The 26,919-nt window shown below is 59.5% G+C and overlaps 1 protein-coding gene across 1 annotated transcript in view; it reads left to right on the forward strand.

Annotated features, from left to right (window-relative positions):
• The window catches only part of NECAB2 (N-terminal EF-hand calcium binding protein 2), a 28,814-nt gene extending 2,611 nt beyond the window's left edge, over positions 1–26,203 (forward strand). Inside the window, exons 2-13 of the mRNA XM_042968088.1 lie at positions 120–144; positions 4,917–5,025; positions 7,106–7,131; positions 7,281–7,378; positions 17,401–17,537; positions 19,572–19,690; positions 19,853–19,932; positions 22,602–22,655; positions 23,195–23,307; positions 24,742–24,819; positions 25,269–25,360; positions 25,699–26,203. Of these exons, the coding sequence (XP_042824022.1) occupies positions 120–144; positions 4,917–5,025; positions 7,106–7,131; positions 7,281–7,378; positions 17,401–17,537; positions 19,572–19,690; positions 19,853–19,932; positions 22,602–22,655; positions 23,195–23,307; positions 24,742–24,819; positions 25,269–25,360; positions 25,699–25,727 (960 nt within the window). The 3' untranslated portion in view covers positions 25,728–26,203. The remainder of the gene's footprint in view (positions 1–119; positions 145–4,916; positions 5,026–7,105; positions 7,132–7,280; positions 7,379–17,400; positions 17,538–19,571; positions 19,691–19,852; positions 19,933–22,601; positions 22,656–23,194; positions 23,308–24,741; positions 24,820–25,268; positions 25,361–25,698) is intronic.
• The last annotated feature ends 716 nt before the right edge of the window (positions 26,204–26,919 follow it).

The raw sequence follows: 26,919 nt of genomic DNA on the forward strand, positions 1-26,919 counted from the left end.
CCCTGGATCCCAGCCGGGGTCTCCTCCCGGGAGGAGGGGGATCTCGAGATGAGTCAGAGGCCGCTGGAGGGCGCCCGCCCCTCTGGGCCCCTCACTGACGCCACCTCTCTTCCCTGCAGATTTTCCGACGTGCGGACAAAAACGGTGAGTTCCCCTCCCGGGCTGTCCCCTGAAGGAGGCCCCGGCTCTTCCCGTCCCGGCGCCTCGGGGGGAGGGCCGAGGGATGGGGGCGTGGACGGCCTTGAACCTGCCGGTGACAAGTACAGGCCTCGGAGGTCAGAACACCACAGGCCGGTGCTGCCTTGTGCCTCAGTTTCCCTATCTGCGTCTGGGGGCATTCCCGTAGTTCCCGCGCGGTAGGGATGCCGCGGGGGTTCAGCGTGTGGCCGTCTCGGATGCCAAGACGTCTGTCGTGCGGGACGTGCTGGTGAACCATCATCGCCCTCACGCAGCTGGGCTGGGCCAGAGCGGCCCGGGGTGGGGGGTGCCCAGGGACCACCCTTCACGGAAGCCCCCAGCCTCACTCTCGGCCCTGGTGCCTCTTTCCTCACCGTGACCTCACACGCTCACGGCTGCCGCTCCTGTCCTGACGATTCCGGAGTGGCCCAGAGAGGTTAAGTGACTTGCCCGGGGCCACCCAGCTGCACGAAGGCAGTCAAGGTTGTGCTGCAGACCCCCGAGCTTTTCCCCACGTCACGCCCCCTCCCCAGCCACGTGAGTGGCCCGTCGTGGCCAGCAGAGAGAAGTCAGACTTCTCCTGACTTCTCGGAGAGGCTCCCGCCTCCCAGCCTCGCAAGGCCCGTCTGAGCCTCACAGCTGCAGCACAAGTCAGTACCGCTTCCTGTAAACACCGCTGTCCTCATCGCTGGGCCCCGGGCGACTCTCCCCGGACTGTCACCAAGGCACGGTCTCTCCGCAGGCCTCGGTCTTGCCCATCTCTAAAGTGGGGTGAGAACGCTTAACTCACCTAACTGCCTTGGCTGTGGAGCGAGGAGATGTGGCGACAGAGTTCCCGAGAGAATCAAGCAGGGCTCACTCACGGTTTGTTTTGTTCGCTGGGAAAATTGATCAAGTGTCAGGGCCCCTGCCGGGGGGCAGGGTGGGGGACAGGGGGCCCGGTGCCTGTCCCCAGGGCCCTCAGGCCCCAGCGCCTCCTGCACGGGCTGGAGTTGAAGGCGGCAGCTCTCACCCGGGTCCCCCGAACCCCTCCCTCCCTGACCCCGGCGGTTACTGCTGACCTGCCGCCCCCCATGGTGCTGGGGGTGCGACGTGAGGCCTCGGGGGCTGGGGTGCACAGCCAGGGGTCTCCGTCCCTTGTCCCCCTCCTCGGGCATGACAGCGGCGCCTCCCAGGCCGACTGGGACACAGGACTCTCCACAGCAGCTCCGTGCGGAGCAGGGCGGAGGGAGGGGGCTGGCGGGGGGGGCTTCAGTGACCCGAGAAGGGGTCGTGGCAGCTCTTCTCGCAGCCTCAGAGGCTACAGAGCAGGTCAAGGGGCTTGATCCCTGACACGGGCATCTCTCTGGAGACCTCAGAGTGCAGTGGCCTGGGCCGCGTGGCCATCGTCATGTGCTGGCCAGGACCCTGTGGCACGTCGTGAGCACTTGACAGGCAGGACTCGGGGCTTGTCCCTGGCATGGGCCCGATGCTCGCACGCAGGAGGTCCCCAGCAGACGTTTGTGGGCTTACGGGTAACGGGTCTGCCGATGCGGGGGGCGCGGGTGCACGACCCTGGGGCGCAGCGCTGTGGGTCTGGCTGTGCGTCTCCCGGAGGGTGTCCGTGGGTCCAGACGGCCGTGTCTCTGTAACTGCCGCTCGACACACTGAGTGCGCGTGGCCCTGTGTGTGTGGGTGTATGTGTGTGGCACACGTGGGCGGGTGGCTCACTGGCCGCCCTCAGACACAGGTGGGGTTTCCTCCTCGTCACTTGTTGCCTTGTCAGAGGCCGAGTTTCCACCCCAGGGACTGCTCTGGGGTCCCCTGACTTCTCTCCATGGGCTCCAGAGGGGCCGAGCCCATTCTCCTCCCGGGGCTTCGGGTCTTCCTGGCCACCGCCGAGTGGCCCTGGGGGGATTGTCCCCAGGGTTAATGCGGGAGTGTGATGTCGGTTCCAGGGGCGCTTCCGGGGAAGAGTCCCTTCTGTGTCACAGGGACTCCTGGGTTCGAGTCCCGGCTCGGCCACTTGGCAGCTCTGTGAGTTCAGGCCAGTCAGCTGGGGCCTCGGTTTCCCCATCTGTAAGTGGGCGTGATGACACTAGTCCCCTCTCAGAGGGCCTTGGTGGAGCCGGCACGGGACCCGGGGACACCTGCCATGGGAGACCCTGAGCCCAGCACGGCCCGTGGCCGCGGACGCCGTGGTTTGCCCACAGGTGTGGGGTTCCCACGTGTGCCTTCCATCCGGGGAGCTGCCAGGGGCCATGGGGCACCCATTAGGCACCTCACTGGGGCCTCACTGTGCTCCTGCTGGGGTAAGAAGCACCCGCCCCCGTTTTACAGACGGCAAAAGCGAGGCCCAGACCGAGCAGGGGCGGGACCATAGACCCCTGGCTGGGGAGCAGCCTGGGCAGTTCTGACCCCGTCCAGCCTGGCTTGAGAACACGTCTGGCCGGGAGTGAGTGCGGCTAGAACTACGCACGCAGTGACTTCACGCAGTCCCTGCCCCCCGCGTCCGCTGCGGCAGATGCCGGGTGGGGGGGGTGCCAGGCAGTGTATGGTCCCCTCCCCTAAGTCCCTGGGGTCCCAGGGCCGAGCGCTCTGGCGGCTCCCAGGACAGAGGCTTCTGCGCTGAGATAGAGACCCGTCGAGGCTCCCGAGGGGAGGCCGAGGGTCAGGGGTCTGGGGCCTTGGAAGGGCGGCACGGGGCGTCCAGCAGACCGCCGGGCGCCAGGGTGCGTTTGTCCCCAGGGACGTGGACGCTGGCAGCCTGCGGCCGTTTGAAAGGTCCCCGTGACAGAGGCTGAGCTCGTGCTCATTAGCCAAGACGCCCGCACACGGCCACCCGCTCGGGGGTCCTTGCTGAGAGTGGGGGGGCCGGGGCTGTGCCTCTGATCGCACAGAAGCCCGGGCAGGTGTTTCTCCCCTCATTAGCCGCTCTGGGTTCATCCGGGCTGTGGCAGGACATTGAAGGGAAATGTCAGCCAGGAAGGCCGTGCTCGGGAGGCCCGGCGGGCGTCTCTTGCCTGCCCTCCACAGGGCACCCCGGATGGAGGTGCCCGGGCAGGACAGGCAGGAGGAGATGGGGGCAGGGAGATCCCCCCCACCCCCACCCCGACTCTGTGCCCCTGGCCACCACGACCGGTCAGTCAGCACGCGTCCACAGGGCGCAGACTCGCCCTCGGCGCCCCGTGATCTTGTGGTTCGTGAGTTCAAGCCCCAGGTCAGACTGTGCTCATAGCTGGGAGCCTGGAGCCTGCTTCGGATTCCGTCTCCCTCGCTCTCTGCCCCTCCCCGGCTCACACTCTGCGTGTGTGTGTGTGTGTGTGTGTGTGTGTGTGTGTGTGTGTGTGTCTCTCTCTCTCAAAAATAAACTTTTCTTTTTTTAAAGGTAAAATCTTTAAAAAGGGGCACCTGGGTGGCTCTGTCGGTTAAGCGTCTGACTCTTGATTTCGGCTCAGGTCATGGTTTCTCAGTCATGAGGTCAAGCCCCGTGTCGGGCTCAGCGTGCAATGCGGACCCTGGGTGGGCTTCTCTCTCTCCCTTTCTCCCTGCCCCTCCCCTGCTCAGCGCCCTCTCTCTCTCTTTCTCTCTCTCTCTCTCAAATAGATAACTAAAAAAAAAAAAAAAACACTCTTAAAAAATACGATACAAGAGAATCCTTCTGCTCTGGGCCCAGCTGGGCCTGCCGTGTATGGTCGGGCCCCTTCAGGATGGAAGGGAGGACCTCAGATCCAGCCTGCCTTCGTGTGGCCCAGTCCTGATACGGGGCCACACCTGCCTCTCCCTCCCATCCCAGGAGGGCCATCCCTTTCTAACCCACGCAGACCCTGGTGGGCTTGCAGGGGCTTTGATTGCAGCCTGGTTGGAAGTAATGGAAGGAGGTCTGCGTGGAGGGGCTGGGGGCTGCCCTCTCCCTCACTTCCAACTGCCTGCCACAGACGCGGCTCCTTTAAGGAGCGTGAGCTCCCTGAGGAAGGGGTCGTGGCTGCAGGGGGCAGAGGTCAGCTCGCAGCAGGTGTGCCCAAGTGCAAGTTGCTGAGGGTGGGAGCTCCCTCGGCCTCTCCCAGAGTCGCTGGCTGCTTGGAGCCCCTCAGTGACCCGTGGGGCCCCTCCCATCTCAGGACCACAGAGGCTGGCCCCCTGCCAGGCCCGCCCCCTCCTTGCCTTGCGGTTTGGTGTCTTCGTGGTGGCAGGGTGAGAAGTCCCTCCCTCCTGGCAGCTGTGAAGGTGTGGGCCCGGGGTCTGCCCTGCGGATGGGGCAGAGAGGAAAGAGGGTGTCCCCTCCCCTGAGTCAGGACCTGGGTGCTGGGGCTGGAGATGATGCAGATATGGGTCGGGGGTCGTCTGGGCATCTGGAAGCAAGAGAGAAGGGTCCTCAGACGGCCCGGCTTTGCCGTGGTGCTGCCTTCAACGGTACCCACCGCAGGTGCTCAGGAGAATCAGGGGAGAGATGAGCCGGCAGGGAGCAGGGGCTGTGTGTGTGTTGACCGTGGCCGTCGTGAGCCTGAGCCAACTGGCTACTGCTTGCAGTCGCCGTGGGTTCGGGGATCAGCTGCGAGAGGGTGTTGATGTGTCGGCTTGGGAATTAGCTGGAGAAGGCGGGGATTTTCTGTGCGCCGGAGGGTGCTGGTCACTTCGGGCAGTCCCGGGGCAGGCACAGAGGATCTGGCTGGGGTGCGGTGGCCGGGGGACTGTCGGGATCTGGGATGTCTTATCTCTTAGACACCGGCTGCCCTCTCTCCTCCCTCCCTCCCTCGCAGACGATGGGAAGCTGTCCCTGGAGGAGTTCCAGCTTTTCTTCGCAGATGGCGTCCTCGATGACAAGGATCTGGAGGCTCTCTTCCACACCATCGACTCTGACAACACCAAGTGAGCGAGGTCCCTCTTGTCGGGGCAGGGGCGTCCGGCGGGTGTGGGGCGGGGGGAGCTTCTTCCTCGGCAGCTAGTGAGCCGTCTCCGTTTCCCACCCCCCTGGAGGAGCAGGACCCCTGAAACACCCCCACGCTGGCTGACCCAAACCTCGGATCTGTCTGGCCACCCCCCCACCCCCCGTCCCACTGCCGGCTGGGGTGACCTGGGGGCGTGGGCAGGACGCTGTTGTGCCGGCAAAGTTGTCTTCTGAGCACACGTGGCTACAGAAGAAGAGACCCTACGTCTTGCAGCACGGACGCAGGGTAACGAAAAGGGAAGAGTGGCAGTGACGTCACCCTTCTGCGAACTCAAGCCCTGGTGTGAGTGACCCCGGCTCCAGGGTCAACTCTTATCACCTGGGTCCTCACCGGTCCTGTCTTCGACCGGACCGACCAGATACGCACCCTGGCTCTCCCTTCTACCCGGCTTCTAGCTCGGTGTCCGAGGCAACCCGTCATAACCCCCCGAGCTTGCGTCTCAGAACTAACCGGAAACTCTGGCCTCACCCACCCCGAAGTCAAGTGCCAAGTGTATGCTCCACTCACGCTTGCCCGACCTGGCAGCCTCCCTCGTTGCCTGGGATGCCCCAGCCCCCTTCTCCGCCCCCCACCCGGTCACCTTCCTCGGGCCCCACTCAGGCGATGGGGACCCGAGTTCCGGGGGCGGGGGGTGCTGCGTGAAGCAGATTTGATGAGTTGGGGTCCCCTGAGACAGACTGGCCTAGTGTGGACAAGGAGCTGCTACCGAGCCTGTTTGCAAGGGACCCGGTACAGTAGCCACCTGGACCAGAGGCCGGGGCTGAGTGTCCTGGGAGGCACAGGCTGGGGACCAGGTGGCCAGGCGTCCTTGTCCAAGGAAGGCCGCGTCAAAGAAACAGCTTTCTGCTGTAGACCCAGTGAAGGGCTTTGTTTCTGGAGACGGATGGAGGCCTCTGTGATCCCCAGGGAGCTTTGAAAGGGCCAGGGCGAGTGGAGGCATCGGTCAGAGAGTTTAGCCATGACCTTCTAGAAGGTCAGAACTCTAAAGGCTTCTAGGATGAGTCTCTCCAGCATTCCCTGGGGTGTGACCTATAAACATTTGCTCCTTGGGATGCTAAGTAGGTTTTCTGCCCAAAACGGTTCACGTGGATCAGAAAGAGTGGTAAAAATCCTAGTTTAAGCCCAACCGAAACAGGCTTCCTCTCTGCGGGACTCGTCAGAACATTTAACGTGTGGTGGGAATTCAAGGAGCTTCCCAAGACAGGGCTGGCAAAGCCTCTGAACCCAGGTTTATGGGGCCCCAGGAGCCTTCTCCCAGAAAGCATCTTGGGCACCTGGGGTTCCCCGAGCTCTCTACCCCAGGGAGCCCCTCCTCTCTCAGTGAGGTAGCTGGCGCCCAGACAGGGCAAGGCTCCCAGAACTGCACAGACGCTCGGGTCCCTTGGCATCCGCCCCCAGCACACCCTGCCGTCACGTCTCTGCTCTGAGGCTGCTACGTGCACCTTCACCAGCCTGGGTGGCATTTCGGTGCTTAGCGTCCTCCGAGGAAGGGCCCAGTCCTCTCCACGCCTTAGGAACGGGGCCACGGGACCCCAGGGCTGGGGTGGGCACGAGGACGGCTGGCCCAGGACCCAGCCGGCAGGGATGCCGAGGGGCGGCGTGTCGCATGAGTTTTGTTGACAGCCTGTCAGAGTCCTGGGCCCTCCACCTTCTGTCCCTTTCCCTCCCTTTGCCCAGCCCCTGACTTAGCCCCATTCTTGGTCCTATGCGCTCGGGACACGGTCGGCGCAGCAGGGGAGAGGAAATGAGTGGTAGTGGGGTCAGAGGTCACGCAGAGGTGGATCCCTGCTCTGTCCTTCCGGGTGGGGGGCAGGGCATCCTTTACCTGCTGCGCCTCACCTGTGAACTTGGCTCAGGTGCCGGCACGTAGGATGGTCCCGAGAGGAGGCACGGCAGGTGTTTGACGAGCTCCGGGCCCTGCGTGCTGTTGGGGCAGGGGGGCGGGGAGGGCGGCTGGGACGGGACAGGCCTGACCTGAGTCTCCCTCGTTCTCTCTGCAGCCACGTGGACACCAAGGAGCTGTGTGGTAGGTGCCCGATCTGCAGGGACCAGGACTGGGGTCGGGGGATGGGACCCGGGAGTCCCGGGGGCACAGGTGGGATGCACGGGAAGGCCCGAGGGCTGGGGTAGAATCCTCCTCCTGTGACCCCTGACCTTTGCTTTCCCCTCCCTCAGATTACTTTGTGGACCACATGGGGGATTATGAGGACGTCCTGGCCTCCTTGGAGACCTTGAATCACTCTGTTCTGAAGGCCATGGGCTACACCAAGAAGGTGGGTAGGCGTGGGCGGCCCTGGGGCTCCGAGGTCTGAGTGCTGGTTAGGGTTCTTACGGGGCGTCCTCACCCCAGGGTGCCTGGATTTGTGGCGACAGGGGTTGGGTCCGGGGTGGGCTTTCCTTGGGGCTCCCGCAGGGAGCCGGGTTCAGCTGTGAAGTGAACGCACTGGGTCGGTGACCGGCCCTGGCCAGCGGCAGGTTGGCGCGTGAGGCCCTGTCCCGGAATTGGGCCCGGCCCCGGGCCTGCCGTCGCGGAGAGGGAGCGGCAGCCGGCCCGAGCCCGCCAGGGTCCTCGGACAGGTGTGGACCCTAACGATCTCACCCTCTTCCCCGGGTCACGAGGCAGGATGGGGAGCGAAAGGGGCGCGTTCACGCGTCTGCACCCGATCTAGGTTTCAGGCGGTTTCCGGTGTGTGAACCCTGTCCAGGCAGCAGGCCCGGTGCGGGGACCCCCGCGTGGCCTGGGGAGAGGTCTCCCGTGTGGCTCCAGCGGCTCAGCCCCCAGTCCTGTCACCCCCTTGTTAGCATGTGCCCTGGAGGAGGACAGAAGGCGGGGCGCCGGGGCCAGGGTGGGGGCCGGACGTCGCGCCTTCTCTGTTGACGCGCACGTGGGCGGAAGCAGCCGGTCCCCCAGCCTCCGAGTCCACACCCCGCTGGGCTGGTGGCTGCTGGAGGGGCAGGGGGGGCCGTGTCCCTTCGCTGCGTCCGGAGAAGAGGCGCTAAGTTGGCTGAGGACCCGCGATGGCCGGGATTCAACGCTCAGGTTAATCCTCGCTGCTGCCCTGTGCGTGGCCACTGTCACCCTGTCGCTGCCCCCGTTTCAGAGCTCTGGAAACAGGCTCGGAAGGGTGATCCCTGCAGGGTCCATAGCTAGATGGCCACAGCTGCTGGCCGGAAGGAGAAGGGAGCGGGGTCAGGAACCCGGCAGGAGGTACGGACTCCGGGCCGGGCCGGGGGTGACTGGAGGCTCAGTCAGCCGGGAGGGGAGCCTCGCACGCTGAGCAAGGCGGGGTGGGGGGTGGGGGGGGTGGGGGTCGGGAGCAAGACACACACGGGAGGGACATGTAGACCTGGCTGAAGGGCCCCGAGCCAGTCGCTGCCCCCCGGCGGGCCTCAGTTTCTCCAGCATTCACCTTAGAGTCCCTTACGGGGGTCGAATGAAATAAGGTCTCTCAGGTGCTTAGCTCGGGGCCCGGCACAGAGCAGAGGTGACCGTTTTCTCATTAGGCTCCTGCTGTATGCCCAGGCGGACGTAAGACCGATTCCGTGTGTGTGTTTCAGACGGTACTCGGTGCGTCAGAGGTATCAGCGTCTTCGGGTTTTTCAGGGGGTCCTCTGCCGTGTGTTAGGGCGTCCCTGTCTTCCCGCCGGTCTCAGAATTGCTGGGCCTGATCGCGCGCCTCCACTCAACCCACGTTTCCGTTCCTGTGGTCGTGTCCTGCCGTCATGAGTCTCGCTTTTCTCGAGCGTATTTTAATATCGTGTGAGACCGGTCGCCTGTCGTCGTTCGTCTGCCCGGACTGTGGTTGGACGCTCTGAATGTGTCAGGTGGGCGGTGGGTGGAAGGGACCCCAGGCTCTGCAATCCCTGCGCGGACAAGGGCGTCACCCCGGCTCGGCTCCGGACGGGCTGCGGGACCCTCACCGCCCGGCCCCACGGGGCTCCCGGAGATGGAGCCCCTTCCCAGCAGTGCCGTCTCGCGACGACACGAACGCGCGTGGTTACTTCCTGGTCTTTGGCCGTGAACTGTTCAGAGGGGACACCGAACTCCCCACCAAGGAGAGCATTTTCCTATCTCCCCGTTCACCTCGGACCGGTTTCGGACACCCTGCGCTCGGAAAGCACGCGCACGTGATGGTGTGTTTTTAGCGGCCGAGTTGATGGTTTTTGCAGCCGTGATGGGCAGTTCTTTCGCTTGCGTTTTTTTCGAACTGCTTTCCGGCGGTAGAAACGCAGCTCAGCTCCCTGGTTACTTCAAACGCTTCGTCACCGACCTGGGTTGGCCCGTTTGCTTTTTGTTGCCGCGCAGTCCTGGCGTGAGCTGCAAACCGGCGCGCTGACTCATTTCTGCTGTGCGGCCCCCTGATCTCTGTGTCCCCCCCCCTCCCGCCGTTCCGAAGTCCTGTTCCCGGTGCTACCTCGGCTCTCTTTGTTTTGCCCCTGATTTTCAAGCGCGTGTCTCCAGTATTTCTCCCCTAATTACAATATTAATACCAGCTCCTTTTTTAGAATCCTTCTCAGCCTGTTCGGAAAAAAGCAAAACATTATCTCTGCCTTCCCTTCGTTAAATTTTGTCTTAGGAGGTGGTAGTGAAGTTTTTAAATTGCCTTTGTGATTACGTGATTTTTCTGAAGCGATTGATGGGGCGGATTCTATTTTTAGAGTCTTGTCTGTGGAACAATCCTTCACTTCCTGTGATCAACCTGTGATAGAACTGGAGTGTCGCCGAGTTCGTCCACACCGCTCTGCAGCCCTCCCGCTAGCCAAGCGATTTCTCTCTCTCTCTCTCTCTCTCTCTCTCTCAGAAATTGAGGCCTTTTGAATATCTGCTGTGTGTGAACCCGCTTCTCTATCACAGAGTCATTTTTCCGTTCAGAGACCGAAAGAATTTATCCACGAGGCTGGGGTCGAGGTATAAACGGGGGGAGAAGAGTCTCTTAGTAGTTTTTTCCAAGGTCAACCCTAGCTTCAGTGAAATGTCACTTTCTGTGCCCGTGTTAGCTAGTTTTCCCGAAACCTATCACGGCCGTGTTCGGTTTTGTGATCAGTTATGCGTCGTATGTTGTCGATGATTTTTTTCAAAAATCTCAAACCTTATTTGGCACAAAACAGGCACTGCATGTTCGATAAAGTTCATTTACTTTCAGGGAACTTTGTAAAGTTCATTTACAGAGTGCAAGCCGGGGAGGGGCAGAGAGAGAGGGAGACGCAGCATCCGAAGCAGGATCCAGGCTCTGAGCAAGCGTTCAGCACAGAGCCCGACGCGGGGCTCGAACTCATGAACCGTGAGATCATGACCTGAGCCGAAATCCAGAGTTGGACACTCAACCAGCTGAGCCACCCAGGTGCCCCAAGTTGTTTTTTTAATGATCTCTTGGACGCTTGAGAAAATGACCTGGATCTTTTCAGAGCATGAAATGGGAAAATAACTTGGCTTTTCTTTGTTATGACGTATACGCTCCTAAAAGATACACTATACAAAGGTGAAATGCTGTCTCTTGTACAAGTAGAGCTATTTCATTTTTTCAGCACCAACATTTTAATTTGTATTACGGATGTTAACAACACCAGCCACTGTAAATTTTTGTTTCAAAATTGAGAAAAATCAGTTGAGCCTTTTTTTTTCTCTGCAGGTGGGAATTTTCTTCAATAATTTTTTAATCCCAGAAACAGAGTTCATATCACTTACTTACATCTATTTGGATTGGGGGTACGATTTTCACGCAAAATCCTTATATCATTTACCATATTGCCACTATTTACTTAAAAAGCTATTCACGATGGGGCCGCCTGAGTGGCTCAGTCAGTTAAGGGTCGGAGTTTGGCTCAGGTCATGATCTCGCGTTTCGTGAGTGTGAACCCCGCATCAGGCTCTGTGCTGATGGCTCAGAACCTGGAGCCTGCTTCAGATTCTGTCTCTCCCTTTCTCTCTGCCCCTCCCCTGTTCACACTCTCTCTCTCTCAAAGACAAACGTTAAAAAAAAATATTTTTAAGGTACTCATGATCTAATTTATGATCTTATCATGACTGAATAACGAAAGTAAAGAATTACGTTGTCTTAGTTTTCTATTCTCAATATACAGAACTTGAATATTCTAATTTTTTAAGTTTTAATTTTTTTAATTTTTAAACATTTTTTAATATTTAATTTTGAGAGAGAGCAAGCACGCAAGGAGTGGGGAAGGGGCAGCGCAAGAGAGGGAGACAGAGGATCCAAAGCAGGCTCCGTGCTGTCAGCACAGAGCCCCACACGGGGCTCAAACCCACAGGCCATGACATCATGACCTGAGCCGAAGTCCAGCACTTAACCGACTGAGCCACCTGGGTGCCCCAATTTTTTTTAGCTTTAAGTAGACTCCACGCCCAGTGTGGGACTTGAACTCATGACCCTGAGATCATGAGTCACGTGCTCTGCCAGTTGAGCCAGCCACAAGCTCCCCCCCCCCCCATTTTTTTTTTAAGGCAACATGAATATTTTTAAAAACTCCTAAATTAACGTGAGAACCAGCAGGATGTTACAGCTAGCTCAAAGGAAAATTCCAAGGCCACGCACCATGGATAGAGGCAACTAGGAGCTCTGAGCGAATCTGTGAATCGGTGCAGAACCGGGCACTGTCCACGGTGACGGCGACAATTGCATTCCGCCAGACAAAATTCCTGTGCGTCGCTGTGGATGAGAGTTATTTTTCAGCATCATCTCTCTTGTACATTCTGCGGAGTTTTAAAAGGAGCCCCCAAACAAGGGAAGATTTAGTTAACCCACAGGGCCTGCTGATAGGAAACCCAGTAATCTTTCTTGTCCGTTTTAAAGACTTTCACGCTAGGGCGGCTGGATGGCTCAGTCCGGTGAGCCTCCAACTTGAGCTCAGATCTCGATCTTACGGTTTGTGGGTTCGAGCCCCGCGTCGGCCTCTGAGCTGTCGGTGTAGAGCCTGAGCCTGCTTGGGATTCTTGCCCTCTCCGCTCTGTCCCTTCCCCACTCGTGCTCACTCTCTCTCTCTGTCTAGGAATTAAACTTATGGGGCACCTGGGTGGTTCAGCAGCTAAGCATCCAAATTGGCCTAGGTCATTATCTTGCCATTCCCGAGTTCAAGCCCCGCATAGGGCTCTGTGCTGACCCCTCGGAGCCTGGAGCCTGTTTCAGCTTCTTTGTCTTCCTCTCTTTCTCTCTGCCCCTCCCCTGCTCACGCCCTGTCTCTCTCAAAAATAAATAAACATTAAAAAATAAATTTTTTTTAAATAAACTTAAAAATAAAGACTTCCATATTTGCCTTGTGTCTCTCTCCCTCTCTCTCTGCCCCTCCCCTGCTCACTCTCTCTCTCAAAAATAAACATGAAAAAATTTGTTTAAATTAAAAAAAAAAAAGACTTTCACATTTACCTAACAATGCTCTTTTTTTTTTTTTTTAATGTTTTACTTATTTTTGAGAGAGAGCATGTGAGCAGGGGAGGGGCAGAGAGAGAGAGAGAATCCCAAGCAGGCTCTGCACTGCACAGAGCCTTATGTGGGGCTCAAATTCACACACTGAGAGATCACGACCGGAGTCAAAGTCGGATGCTCAAACAACTGAGCCACCCAGGCGCCCCTAACAATGGTGTTTGCATCCTTATTTATCGTCCAATTTATCTCCCCTATGGGACAATGAAGAGCTAATTTGTCACACCAAATTATTTACTCTGTGTTTTTAATGGTTTTCCTTACTAGGTTTTTAGCCATGTTGTTTGATGCATATAGACCTTTATTTTTTTTATCATATAAATGGTACATATTCAGCTTGTAAAATTTAGAAAATAAAGAAGAGTATTAGGAAAAAGTTCAAACCATTTGTAACTCCCACCATTCCTTACCACTGTTAGTTAACATGTTTCTTATTACCTCGGAACCTTTTTTCCCATGTGTATTTCTTTAACATATTTAATATTGTCTTGTGTACAAAACTTATTTTTTGTACTTTTTCCACCTAATATCTTAGCATTTTTCCTATGTGATTAAAACTGTCCAGAAGCATCTTTTTTTTAAACATTCTTACTTAAATTTACTTTTCCTCTGTTTTGGGGCGTATTAGATGATTACCAGGTTCTTGCTAATGTGAATATATACTGTAACCTCAGGACATGAGCCTTTGTGCTCATTTTGCACGATTTCTTAGGGACAGATTATCGTAAATGGAATGACTGAGTCAAAGAATAGGAGCCGTGCAATGTGGGGAAATAGGTTCTATTTACCTAAATGGGTTGGAAACAAGCTTAGAGCGGAAAGCTGCCACCACTGGGCGAAAGCATTGGAGGTTAGCTAGCGCGATATTGTACCGGGATCACGAGTAACTTGTTCCATCACCTGCAGGAAATTACTTTCCATCTGATGCCAATCAGATGTGTACCTTGATCACAAACACCGCTTGTCCCCACCCCCCCCCCCCAGACCCTTTGCTTCTTAGTCACACAAGTTAATGATTACTGTCCGATTGTTTTCTCCATGGTTACCACATGTGTAAGATCTTGAGACCTCAAATACGGAGACGAAATTCCTCTTCGGGGCTCTTGTCTCCTCCCAGACTTTAGCCTCTCTCGTATTCATTTCTGCGTCCGCTCTCTTGCTGGACAAGAAAGAACTCCAGACCCCTCGTCTGCGACGGTGCAAGGCTCTGGAGAGAAAGCACAATTGCTTGATAAAGTGGCTGTGTCCGGGGCGCCTGGGCGGCTCAGTCGGTTAAGCGTCCGACTTCGGCTCAGGTCATGATCTCACGGCTCGTGGGTTCGAGCCCCGCGTCGGGCTCTGTGCTGACAGCTCGGAGCCCGGAGCCTGCTTCGGATTCTGTGTCTCCCTCTCTCTCTGCCCCTTCCCCCACTCATGCGCGCTCTCTCTCTCAAAAATAAACATTGAAAAAAAAATTTTTTAAAAGTGGCTGTGTCCATGTGAATCCCCACCTCCATGTTTATAGCAATATCCTCTCCGATTGCATGATGGTGCGGTGACATCCTGCCCTTGCTGTGCAGAATGCCTCTTGCCGTTGTTTCGTGACCCTTCTCACCTTGTGCGATACCGTGTTCTCTAAATCCTATCTTCTCGTGCAACGTCTTCATTTGACCAAATCTGGTGACAGGACTTTTGCCCAGACTTTTCTTTGGAAATCGCTCGGTGCTGTTTTGGTTTCGATGTGCCTCCATTTGGGTCTCATTTCATCAAATCTGGGACTGTATCTTTACGTGAGGGAATTTAGGCCGCGTTTCGTTATTGTCGTAATCGGTCTGTCCCAACTGCTCTCGTAATCTCTCACGATTCCCGTTTTGTGTGCTTCCCTTGTCCGTTTGACCTGTGGCCTTTTGATGGTCAGCTTTGTTTAGAGCATTGATTGTGGTCTTGGGTAGATGCTGTAGTTTTCATTTCGTGGACAACCTCTGAAACAGGTGCTGTGAATTTTCTGCTAGAGAGAGAGCAAGCAGGGGAGGGGCGGGGAGAGAGAGGGACAGAGGGTCCAAAGCAGGCTCTGCTCTGACAGCACAGAGCCTGACGGGGGGCGTGAACTCACAAACTGCGAAATCGTGACCCGAGCCAAAGTCGGACACTTAACTGACTGAGGCACCCAGGCGCCCCTTTTCTTTCTAGGGTGTTTATTTTTGCGCACGCGCGAGAGAGAGCGAGCGAGCACGCACAAGCCGGGGAGGGACAAAGAAAGGGGGACAGAGGATCCGAAGCAGGCTCCACGCTGACAGCAGAGAGCCTGACGCGGGGCTCGAACTCATGAACTGTGAGATCACGACCTGAGCCAAAGCCGGATGACCCTCAGCCAACTGAGCCACCCAGGCACCCCTGGCACCATGAACGTTCCTCATTGTGTTTTTATCCCTAGCTAATCGGAAACATCTACTCCCTTTTGAGGAGTTCAAGGCGTTTTTGAGCTTTTCAGATATTTTTTTTCCATACTTCTCCGGTCTTTATTGACATAATCCAGTGTGACTGGAATTAAACTATCGCCGATGAACGTTTTCGTCTCCTGACCCTGCAACCTTACATTTAATCGGCTGCATCACTGCCCCTTCCTTCCATGACTTCCCTATTCAAGACTGTTTTCTTTGACTCAGCCCTAGATATGTGTGTGTTTGGGGGGGAGACTCCCAGGCAGTTTTTTGCCGGAAAGGTGCTCATGTGGTAACACGTCAGAAATTTGCAGATTTCCGAATATCGCCCTATACCCCGAAGAGGAGTCGTGTGTCTACACGACACGCGATTCCCAGATCTGATCCTTTCCCTCTGGAATCGGTGGAGTTGCTCTGTTGGCTGAGGCAGGCATTGATTATGGTGGAGGAGAAATCCGTAAAAGCTGCATTTTGAGTCCTTTAAAAATTTAAACATTTTTTTTTATTTGGAGAGAGTGTGTGCGTGCACACGCGTGTATGCATGCACATGAATGGGGGAGGGGCAGAGAGACGGTGGGGCGGGGGGAGAGAGAAGCCCAAGCAGGTTCTATCTACACTCAGTGCGGAGCCCCACACGGGGCCTGATCTCACGACCCCGAGATCGTGACCTGAGCCGAAATCAAGAGTCGGATGCTCAACCAACCGAGCCAGCCAGACGCCCCTGCATTTTTATTCCTTTGAAAGTCACGTGTCTTTTTGGAATTCAGCTAACGGGTTACGCTCACGGATCGCTAGCTGCACCCTCAGTCACTTGAGCCGAGTGCTCTTAACACACTTCACTTCAGCTCATTTTTCTGCTTGATGGCTCCTAGCAGGCTTTCTCTTTGCGTTTCAGTTTCTTAGCACATTGCATCTTCTCGTTCGTTTTGGCCGTTCGTTTGTCCAGGGCCCGTTGATCACCGGATTGAGTGTGGTTTCAACTATTTGCTAGGGAGGATAATCAATAATCGAAACGCATTAGGCGAGCAGAACCTTACGTACTCTGTGCCACTGTTGTGTGGTCGGGACCCGTCTCCGGTGTTGGCGTAGGGTGGCCACCTCCACGCCTCCCCGTGTGTGCCTCTCCTCCCCGTGCTCCCCTCCCCTGCCTCTGTTTCCCTCTCTGTCTCCAGCCGTGTTTCCCTCGTGCCCTCGTTGCTAATCAATTCCCAGTCAGAGTGATGGATGGTTTAATTTGCTTTCCTTGAGAGCCCTGTTTTTCCTCGCCTTGCCGGGGACCGGGCGGAATTCCAAAGTGCCGGGCGGTTGGCTCGGGAGGGTGGGGTCTCGGCCGAGGAGGCGGGAGAGTCGCACAGGGTTTCAGGGCCCAGCGGGATCCTTACCATCCTTGAGTGACCTGGCTCAGCCAGAACCTCAGTTGTGCCGTAAAGGCTTCTCAGCCGGATCCGGAAGCCTTGGGGAAGGTCTTTGCCGCAGACTCTCGACAAAAGGGGAGAGCCGCGCCACCGCGAAGTCTGTGGAAACCCTCTTCCTTCTTTTTCCCTCGAGTTGAGTTCTTCTCCTCGTGGCCTCTGAATCTTCGTCTCTGGGTGCCCCCCAGGCTCCCTGCTGACCCGAGGGGAGGGGAGGACCCGGGAGGAGGCTTCTGACACTGAGTCTCGGGCTTTTTCTTGGGAGGAGCCAGTTGGACGTCCCCAGCCGGTCGCTGTTGAGTCTTCCTTCATTTCTCTGCGTAGCATCCTGAAGGCCCACGAGGCCAAGGAAGCCTCCTGGGAGGAAGGAGGGGGTAGGGTCACTTACTCTTCTCCCCACATACTTCACCCCTGTCCGCAAGAACAGCACCACCAACGACCACCCTTATCACCACCTCCCCCTCCCCATCATCGTCTTCCCCATCTCTCCCAGTATCAGCATCGCTGCCGTCACCTTCCTCCCCCTCCTCCTCCTCCTCGTCCCCCTCCTCCTCCTCCCCCCCTCCTCCTCCTCCCCCCCTCCTCCTCCTCCCCCCCTCCTCCTCCCCCCCTCCTCCTCCTCCCCCCTCCACGATCGTCGGTATTAACATCATCTTTATCCCAGCAGCTGCCGCTCGTTGAGTATTTGCTATGTTACAGGGCCTGTGCCAGGCATTTTATACGCATTCTGTCACCCAGTCCTCCATGGGACCTTGTAGGATAGGTACTAAAGTGACTCCAACCGTGGTCGTAGAGGGCAGGAACGAGTACATGGGGAAGCCAGGGCTCAAACCGCCATCTCTGAATCCATAGCCCCTTCCCTGATGCTCCAAGCTGGAGGCGCTGGGGTCCCCATGTCCTCCTGCGAGACAGAGACACCAGCCCCAGGTGCCCCCCCACCCCCGCCATCCCGCTCCGTGCCAGACCCCACACCCAAGTTCCCTCCCTAACCCCTTTCCCACGTGTGCCCCTTTCTTTCCCTCCACAGGTGTACGAGGGCGGGAGCAACGTGGACCAGTTTGTGACCCGCTTTCTCCTGAAGGAGACGGCCAATCAGATCCAGTCGCTGCTGAGCTCCGTGGAGAGTGCGGTGGAGGCCATTGAAGAACAGACCAGCCAGATCCGGTGCGTCACTGGGACCTCGCAGGGTCACGTGGGCATGTGTCTCACACGCACACGCGGCCACCTGCTGCTTGTTGGGGCCGGGTCGTGTGCTTGGGGACTGAGTGGCCTTGGGCCGGGCGCCGCGCTTGTCTGTCAAGTGGGGACGATCCCGTGCCTGCGTCTTCAGTGCGCGTGAGGAGACCGCGTGCGCGTAGAAGAATGCCGGGTGTGCGTGGGGTACGTGCGTCCGGAGTGCCGGGGAGAAGGCCCTGAGGTCCCAACTCAGGCAGAGCGCCGTGTCGGGAAGGGAAAGCCTGGTGTCCAGAGAGGAGGAGTCCTTCCTGCCAGCCAGCAATGCCAGGCCCTGGGGTCACCAGCCCTCACGTTTGCCGTCCCAAGTTCAGACCAAGTCTCCTTCGCCCTTTCTTTCCAGAGCAGCCGATGCGTCTGGTGCAGAGGGGCCATAAAGAAATCCGGGTAGACGAGAAAAACAGCCAGATGTCTACACTGCTGGGCCTCGGATGGCTGTGCCCGGCTGTGCATTCACAGCCAGAGGCTCGGCCCAGCCAGGATATGGGTTGCTGTCCAGTGCGGGGTCGGGGGTTGAGCATGTGAATGTTGGCCGGCGGGGGCTGGTCCCAACCGGATACGGTCGCGAAAGCTGCTCGGTGACACTGTTCCCAAAATTTGTTTATTCTGAGCCCCTTGTGGGCAGATCACCTGGGAAAGGTAAAATGCAGATCCCGGGCCCCGGGCCGCGCCTGCCGGATTGGAATGAGCCCAGAACTCTGCTTCCGCGACTCTGAGCATCCCCGGTGGTGACGGCCACAGCTCTGGAAGCTGACACTTCGCTTTCCTTCATTTTTGGGGTCACTCTCTCGGTGAAAAACGTGGTGTTTTCTCCTGCTGTAGATTAGGCTGCCGCCCAATTGTAGCTGATTTCCTGCCCAGCGCCAGCTCCGTGGCGGGCGGTTACACCTGCCCGCCCCTGTGCTGGGACCTTCCTGTGGGACTTTGGGGGGGGGGTGCAGTTCACAAAGGGGAGACACCTCCCGACACAAACTCCAACCTCAAACTGCCCCAAATCTCAGCTCTTGAGGCTCCGGGCTGCAAAGTCCCCTTAGGCCACCCCGTCCAGGCGCCAGCCACTGGTTCAAAGCCCCGCTGCCCCTGGGGGACTCCCGCCGCAGTTTGCCACTGGTTTGTGGAGCCTCAAAGACTCCGTGGCCTCCGCCGTCTCCCGGAAGGCTGGGGTGGCCCCCCGGCACAGGGGAGAGGCAGGCACCAAGGTGCAGAAGGGGGGCTGGGCACAGGGCGCGTTTGCTGTGTGTGTCTGGGTGTATCTGGATGTCTGCGGTGAGTTTTCCAGCATCTCTGGGCACGCGGGTGTCCGGGAATTCACCGAGCGTCGATTGAGCCCCTACTGTCGTGCCAGGCACGTGCTGGGTGAGCCGCGTGTGCCTGGCAGGGCGTGCCAGGGCCGTGCACCTGTGTGCACCCCGGTGTGCCTGGGGGCAGCGGACAGGGGACGGGGGACGGGGCCTGGCCCCTCTCTCTAGGGCCCGGCTGAGGTCAGGATCATGGATGTTTCTGTCCTGTTCCATGGTCTCTCTGGACCGTGTCTTAGGGCTCCCTTTTGCAGAGAGGCGGGCTGTTTCGCGGGCACAGACCCGGGCTCCCCGCCGCACAGGGAGGGGGAGGGGGTGCTGCGAGTTAGGCAGTGGGGTGGGGGCCTGGCTCAGCGTCACCCCAGCCCCGGAACTGACGCTCTCGGGGACGGGGCTGGGCCGTGTGGTCCTAGAATGCAGTGAAGTTCGATCCTGACTGCCCTGCCAGCTGCTGGGTGGTCTTGGTGAAGTCACCTGCCTTCGGGCTTCGACGACTCTGCCGCGACACAGAGGCCATTACGCCCGCCTGGCAGGAACAGGGCCAGACCGGGTCAAGTGCCCTGTGTTTGGGCTCACGGCCGCTGCCTAACGTTTGCCAAAGCTGCTGAGAGCGGACGGGGCCCTGCGGCCTCCCTCACAGCGTGTGTTTCCTCCGCTCACACTGCAGACAGAACCACAGCAAACCCAGCCACGGCGCGGCGGAGACCTGGTGTGCCGGCCCCGCTCCCCCCCAGGCCCCCAACCACAAGCTGGGGGCCGCGGAACAAGGGAAGAGTCTTCCGCCTGGTGAGAGAGTGTGGCGGCCTGGGGTGGGGAGCACGGGGTGGGTGGGGGGGAATTCTGACAGCGGCCCGGATGCAGCCTGGGCCTCCGAGCGGGACTGGGACAGCGTGGGGGAGGGGGCTGCCCTCCCCTCCCCCCATGAGCATCTCCGATCCTGTCCCCTAGTCACCGTGGACCCCAAGGAGGAGGGGCTCGAAGCCCAGATCAGCCGCTTGGCAGAGCTGATAGGGCGGCTGGAGAACAAGGTAAGCCTGCGGAGCCACGCCCCCTTCCGCTGCCCCCAGCAGGTGCAGCGTCGCCCGGAGTCCGGGCAGGAGCCTGGGAGCCTGGCCACCAGGACTGGGGGGAAGATGTCCCTTGTCCCTCGTACCTGTCCTGGAGAGGTGCCCCGGGCAAGGGGCAGCCAGGAGGGGCGTCTCAAGGAACACAGAGTCAGCAGGGGCGTGTGCGGGGAGGGGACAGGGTTCCCTGCGCCTCTGCTCTCAGGCCGGCCTGGGGATGCCAGGAGGCAGCAGGGTGGTGGGTGAGGGCCGGGGGGTCCCGGCGGCGTCCCAGGAGAGCTTAGAGTCCTCTGGAATGAGGAGGCCCTCATAGATCTCTCAAACACGAGTCCTGTCTTCAGAGGCTGTTTCACGACTCGGCGGGTCCTCGCGGTATGGCCGCCTTTGTCTCCCAGGGCCGCCGTGACCACGTAGCACAGGCGGGGCTCAGACCGGGGCCATTTCTTCCGTCACATTAGAGCCTAGAAGTCCGAGCTCAGGCTGGGGGTAGGGCTGCCTTCTCCTGGGCATGAGGACAGTCACTTCCTCCCTGTGTCCTTACGCATCCTCCCTCAATGCTCGGCTCTGTCCTCATCTCCAAGGACACCATCAGGGTCACGTTGGATTAGGGCCCACCCATGTGACCTCATCGTAATTACCTCTTCAAAGGCCTTATTTCCAGGCAGAGTCACATTCGTAGGTGCTGGGGGGGGCGGAGGGGGGGAGATGGGTCTGGAACTTCCGATTTGGGAGAGGATACAGTTCAGCCCAAACAATGACCATGTGTCGGAAGAAAGAGAACAGGTTGCCTAAAGGTTTACCAAAGGGCTCAGGTATCAGATTGCGCATATTTAAATCCTGGTTATACCATTTAGCAGCTTTGTGACCTTGGGCCGGTGACTTGCCCTCTCTGAGCCTCAGATTCCTGCTCTAACCACAGAGAAAATGTTCAGACTAGCGCTTGTCATGGGGTTGTTGTAAGGATTAAAGAAAATGTCTTTTTTTTTTAATATTTTAGTTTTGAGAGAGAGAGAGAGAGAGAGAGAGAGAGAGAGAGACACGTGGGGGAGGGGCAGAGAGGGAGACATAGCCCCTGAAGCAGCCTCCAGGCTCTCCACTGTCAGCACCGAGCGCGACCTGGGGCTCCAGACCCTGAACCGGGGGATCATGACCTGTCCCGAAGTCGGACGTTTAACCGACTGAGCCGCCCAGGCGCCCCAAGAAAATGAAGCCTTAATGGCTTAGCCCGGAGCCTGCTCCGTCGTGAGCATTGCAATGTTAGCAGTTGTTAGGCGTCGTCACCCCTATTCCGACGCCAAGCCTGTGCACACGCACGGGACCAGCACCCCTACGTCAACCAAGCCGGCGGGCATCTCCGAACCGTACGGTTGAGCGAGTTTACATTTCTCCCGCTTTTCTGAATTTTTTTGACATCTTTTGCGCAAGGGCAAAAAAGCAGTTTGATGGGCTTGGGGTTTCTCAGGGCTTCATGGGGGCGGGGTGGGGGGCTCCCCCCACGCAGAGGGGGGCTGAGGCCAGACTTGGAGACGGGGGTGGGGGTGGGGGGGAGGTGGGCTGAGGCCGAGGTGGGATCCCCCCTCCCGTGAAGCCCGCAGCTGAGTGGGAGCGGTGGGAAAGGCTCCGCGGGACCCCGAGGCCGGGTTGTCATAACAACTCCCAGCGCCTCCAGAGGGAGGTTCTTTGAAGCTTATTTTTAGCCTCCGGTCGTCTTAACAACCAGCTGGCTGGAGACCGCGGAGCACCTGGGTGTCCTGGAGACGGGGCGGGGCCCCGCTTGCTGGCCTCTGATTGGTCCGGGCCGCCCGCGGGGGCCAATCCGGGGCCGGCAGGGGGCTCCGCCCTCTTCGTGCCAACCTGGGCCTGGCGCTGCCTGGGTGGGGCTGATGGGGTGCCGGGCGCTCGCCCGAGTTGCAGAAGAATCACGGTTTTGTGGGTCCGGGGGAGAGAGCCCTGGCTTCAAACCCCCGGGGCCGTGCGCTGCGAAACTGCCGAGTACCCATCGGGGGCTGTGTTCTGGACTCCGGTGTGAGTCGGTGACAGCGCGCCCGGGGTTCCTGCTTTCCTGGAGCTGACGGTGGGGCCGCGCCCACCTCCGGGAGTCGGGAAAGTTAGACAAGATGTATTCGTGAAGCATGTAGCTCGAGGCCTGCCGGAGGCCAGTGTTAGCACAACCACCCCATTCAGACCGTTATCAGGTTCACGGGGCACCGGGGGTCTTGACGTGGGGTGATGGGCCAGCCGACGGGGGATCTCAGGGCCGCTGGCAGCGGCATCCTGGGTTCAGAACTGTCCTGTCCCAAGACTACCCCGCCCCTGGCCGAATGCCCTCTGCCTAGGTCTGGTTGGCTTCTGCGCTTCTCAGATGCCAAGGCCGGAAACGATCTGTGCCGCTTCCTCTGGTCCGTCTCCCAGCCGGGCCTCCCAGCCTCCTTCAGAGCCGGCCCTGTGTCTGGAGGGTAGGTGGCCCAGCGAGGCCTGGCCCCAGGGACTCCAGAGCCCCTGGAACCTGGGGGTGCAGAGGCTGGAGCTCTCTGCTGGCTTTGGACTCTCCGGTTTCGTTGTGGTAGTGCTGGAGGCCTCCCTGGGGGAGGGGGCCTCGGTCTCCGACACGTCTTTGTGCTTTGTTGTTTCAGACCCTTTGGTTTGACCTTCAGCAGCGCCTCTCAGATGAAGAAGGCACCAACATGGTGAGGCCTGCTCCCTTCCTGCCCCTCTCCTGTGGCCCCATCCCTGCCGGAGCCAGGACTGAGTTCCAGGTCCTTGACACCCCCTGGTGTCACCCCCTGCGACCACCACGAGCGGAGATGCGGCCCTAGGCCCTGGACGCCTCTCCAGCCAGGGGTGTCCTCTGATCAACAACAGTTTGGCCCCGGGGCGAAGTGATCGGGACAGTGACCCCACACACTGACCCGACCAGAAGCCAATCTTGCTGGGCCCTGATTTTGTGGTGTCTCGGACCAGAGTGCCGGGCGGGCAGCTCCCGGCGGCCGCAGAGCCCCTCTGTGCACACCCTCCTGTGGTGTCCTGCTTGGGCGTGGCTGTCGTCTGCTTTTAGCCATTTGGTCCACTTTTGGCGTAAGAATGAGCCCTCGCGTGAGCGAGGAGGGGTTTTGGGTTCTGTTTTGGCCCAATTGTCCTGTCTTCTCTGACGGAAGGTCTGGGGAGGCCGGGGCTCGGGCAGGGAGAGCGGGGGTGGCCGGGCGCTCACTCCCCTGTGTCCCCACAGCACCTGCAGCTGGTTCGGCAGGAGATGGCCGTGTGCCCCGAGCAGCTGAGCGAGTTTGTGGACTCCCTGCGCCAGTACCTGCGGGGGACCGCGGGGGCCAGGACCTGCTTCCAGTGAGTGACCTGCTTGATCCAGGTGGGGGGCCGTACGTGCATGAGGCCGGGCGAGGAGCGGCCGCAGAACCGGGGGGGAGGGCGGTCTGCGGGGGGCATCGGCTGGAGCCGAGACCTGGGGACATAGCAAGCGCCTCGAGCGGCCCGGTTGTGACGACAGGAAAGGACTGGGGGCTGGTAGGGACCGTGTCGGAGATGCTCGAGCCAGAGCTGGTCAGGTCTCCTTTGTGTGAAGGAGGGGTGAGCGGGGACGGGTGCGGCCAGGAGAGGCCCCGCGGTCCGGGCGGGTCTTTGAGTGACCTGGGCTCTGGAGCTGGGCTGACGGGACCAGCTAGCGGCTGGGATGGGGGAGGGGCGGGGAGAGGCCCTAAGGCCGAACCGACAGGACGGTGCTGGGGGCCAAGCGGGAGGGTCAGGAGGCGGCCAGCAGCGTTGGTGGGGGCGTCGTACAGGTCCTTCCGGGCCACGCTAGGACGGCAGGCCAGGTGCGGTCGTGCAGGTGGGCGATCGCGAGCTCATGGTGGGGGGAGAACGTGGGAGGAGGGGGGAGCAGGACGCCGAGGGGCTTCTCGCCTGTGGAATGACCGTCGTCCCTGCACCCTGCGCCTGCCTGCCCACGGGCGCGCCCCCAACGCCTGCTGTGTGCTGTCGGCCAGGCAGATGCGGTCCCCGGGCTCGCTTTCATCCCCCGGTAACCAAATGCAGATAGTCCCCATTGCCCCCATGACCTTTGTCAAGCGGCGCAAAGGGCCATGGGTTCTGACTGGCAGGCGACGTGTATCTGGTGGTGGGGGGGGGTGGGAGGGGGAGCCCCGGCTCCAGGTGTGGTCGGAGGCTGGAGCTGGTGAACTAACGATGCCATTAGCAGTCCTGCTTCCCGGCTCCTGTCCGGTGAAACATGGAATTACCTGGAATGACACGGCGATCGGCAGCCGCGCGAGAGAGCTCTCCTCCTGGAGGCTCAGGCTGTGTTCTGAGTGGGGGGTGGGTCAGGCCAGGGTTAGCGAGGAAGGAACCCAACACCCCAGGCCAGCCGCCTTCTCACTTGGGGAGTCCCTTCCCGGCCCTGGAGGCACACAGGTCATGGTCACACAGGAAGGAACAGGTGCCTGGCCTCCCCCGCCCCGTTGCTGGGTCAATTTCAAGTCACGGGAGAGTTATAAGGATTAAATGAAACAATTACAGAGAAGGCAGGAGAAGGAAGATGTTTTTATTTTGAAAGGTGGGGTTTTTAAATGGCGGTAAGGCCTTTTCAAGTGTCGTTTCGTTGCGATTCGTTCAGTGAGTATTTCCTGGCCACCTTCTGGGACTGGGCCTGGCATCAGGTGCTGGGGATCCTCACTGAACACACCAGAGGGGCAGTGCTGGGGGCCCCTCCCACCTCTGCCAGGCTCTTGGGGGGCAGCCCTCCAGCTGGAGCCTCTCTCTCCCCAGCATCGCAGCAGTGAGGCTGGCTGATGGCCTCACCTTCGTGGTCTATGAGTTCTGGGAGACGGAGGAGGAATGGAGGAGGTGAGTGGTCTGCCGCAGCCTCCTTGGGCAGGGGGGGGGGGGAAGGAGGGCAGGTCACCAAGGGTCCTTGGCTCCTCGGGCCTCCAGCTGCAGAGTGCTGGCCTCACGCGGCCCACAGGGGCCCTGAACGCCTCTATGTCCCTCTGGAGGGACCCCCTTTCCCCCAGCTGGGCTCTGAACCCGGGTTCCTGGCCCACCCTGGTGGCCGAGGTTGCTCGCATTTGCTACCTGCTACCCCTGTGGCTAAAACTCCAGAAAGGACCTGGCTGTTCTCCCCACCAACCGACCACTGGCTGTTCCGAGGCCAGAGCCGTCAGCCTCCCCTCCCCCCAGGGCTGAAAGCGCCGAGCCGGGCTGCCTGGGCAGGGGAAGCCCCCCCGTCTCTGGCAGGGCCTCCTCGCAAGCTCCCGTGGAGGCTCAACACCCCCCCCCCATCCCCCGACTCACAGGCACCTGCAGAGCCCCGTGTGCAAGGCCTTCCGGCACGTCAAGGTGGACACGCTGAGTCAGCCTGAGGCCTTCTCCCGGATCTTGGTGCCAGGTACGGGGAAGCTGGGTGTGCAGGGGGTCCTAGAGAGGAGGGAGACCCAGGGCTGGAGTGTTAGGCCAGCCCTTGAACACGAAGGGCAGGGCTACGATCTCAACGAGTGGGAGAGTCGGCTGCAGGGAGAGGGCAGAGTGTCAGGGTGGCTCTAGGTGCCCCCCTGTACCCCTACTCCCTCCCCCCAGACATTCCTTCCCCCCCTTGGAATTGGCTCCTAGGGCCCCCAGCAAGCACCTCCCCACAAGCCAGACATGTGCTTCCCACCCTGGCCGTGGTCCCCTTGGGGAAAGAGGCCACCTGCTCTGCCTCACGTGTCTTCCCCCCGCCCTTCCCAGCTGCTTGGTGCACCTTGGGCCGTGACTGACCACCTCCTCGAGGCCTTCGGATGAACCTGCCACCCTGCCCCCTGTTTTCTAGAAACTTTGGTACACATACCGTCTTTTCACTGTACTTCCAGACAAGAATGTAGTTCCCTGCTGTGTGAAGTGAAGGAGAACCCCTGCCGTCCCCCCAGACCCCCCCCCCCCCCCCACCCCCATCGGCAGAGCAGCCTCGGAGCTGCCAGACCCCTGCTGGAGCCAGAGGGCAGCAGGGAGAGGGAGGCCTCCTGGAACCCCCACCCCAGTGGCCGCGCATGACCCTCCCCTCCGCTGGCCACTGCCTTAGCGTCCTGGTAGGAGCCGAGACCTTGTAGTGCCCAACCTAGGCCTGTGCCAGGGCCGCACAGGACAGTAGAGCCCACGTAGCCCGTGCCGTGCTCGGCCGTCAGGCCCCAATAAACTCTGGTCGGGAACGGCCGCGTGCTGTGTTTTTCTTCCGCGTGCTCTAGTGACGGCAGCTAGAGGAGTGAAGCTGTCACGGGGTCTGGGGCCCCTTTTTAGCTGTGAAATTTTGACCACATCACACCCTGTCTCCTTATCTGTAAGACGGTACGCGTTTTGACAAGTTGGTGCCTGTTACAAAGTTCCCTGAGGCCCCAAGGATCACCCTCTGGCTCGGTAATGCATTGGGACTCCCAGAACCCAGCAACAAAAGGGTACAGACTAAAATCAGCCCAGGAAAGACGTGCCGGGGTCCACGAGCGGCCAGGCACAGAGCTTACAGCTGTCCCCTCCTGTCCCAGCGACGACGTGCAGAGTATTACCAGGCAAGGAGCCGACCCGAACCTCAGGGATCAGTTTCCACTGGAGGCCAGTCCTCCGGCCCCTCCGGAGGTCAAGCCGATACCTCTGGGCTGAGACCCCCGCTCAACAAAGACGTTTGGGGTCGGGACATTCCAAGGTCCTAGAGGTCACGTCCCAGGAGCCAAGGGCAAAGGCCAGACGGCTCCGGGCACAGTCTTGGCACACCCGTCAACGAGCTATTCAACCACACAGGAGACGGAGACCCTAGACTTACCCCTCACGTCAAGTCCTGTTCTACCATCTCCTAACTTCCCCTCTTCGGTCCCCTGTCTTGGCTAGCAGCAAAGGACGTGTCCTACACAAAAGGCGCAAAGGACGAGGAAAGCGAGAACCACGGATCCCCCTCCCAAGGCAGGAGGGAGGGCAGAGACA

The sequence above is a fragment of the Panthera tigris genome, chromosome E2 (genome assembly GCF_018350195.1).
Source record: "Panthera tigris isolate Pti1 chromosome E2, P.tigris_Pti1_mat1.1, whole genome shotgun sequence".
NCBI classification, from domain to species: Eukaryota; Metazoa; Chordata; class Mammalia; order Carnivora; family Felidae; genus Panthera; species Panthera tigris.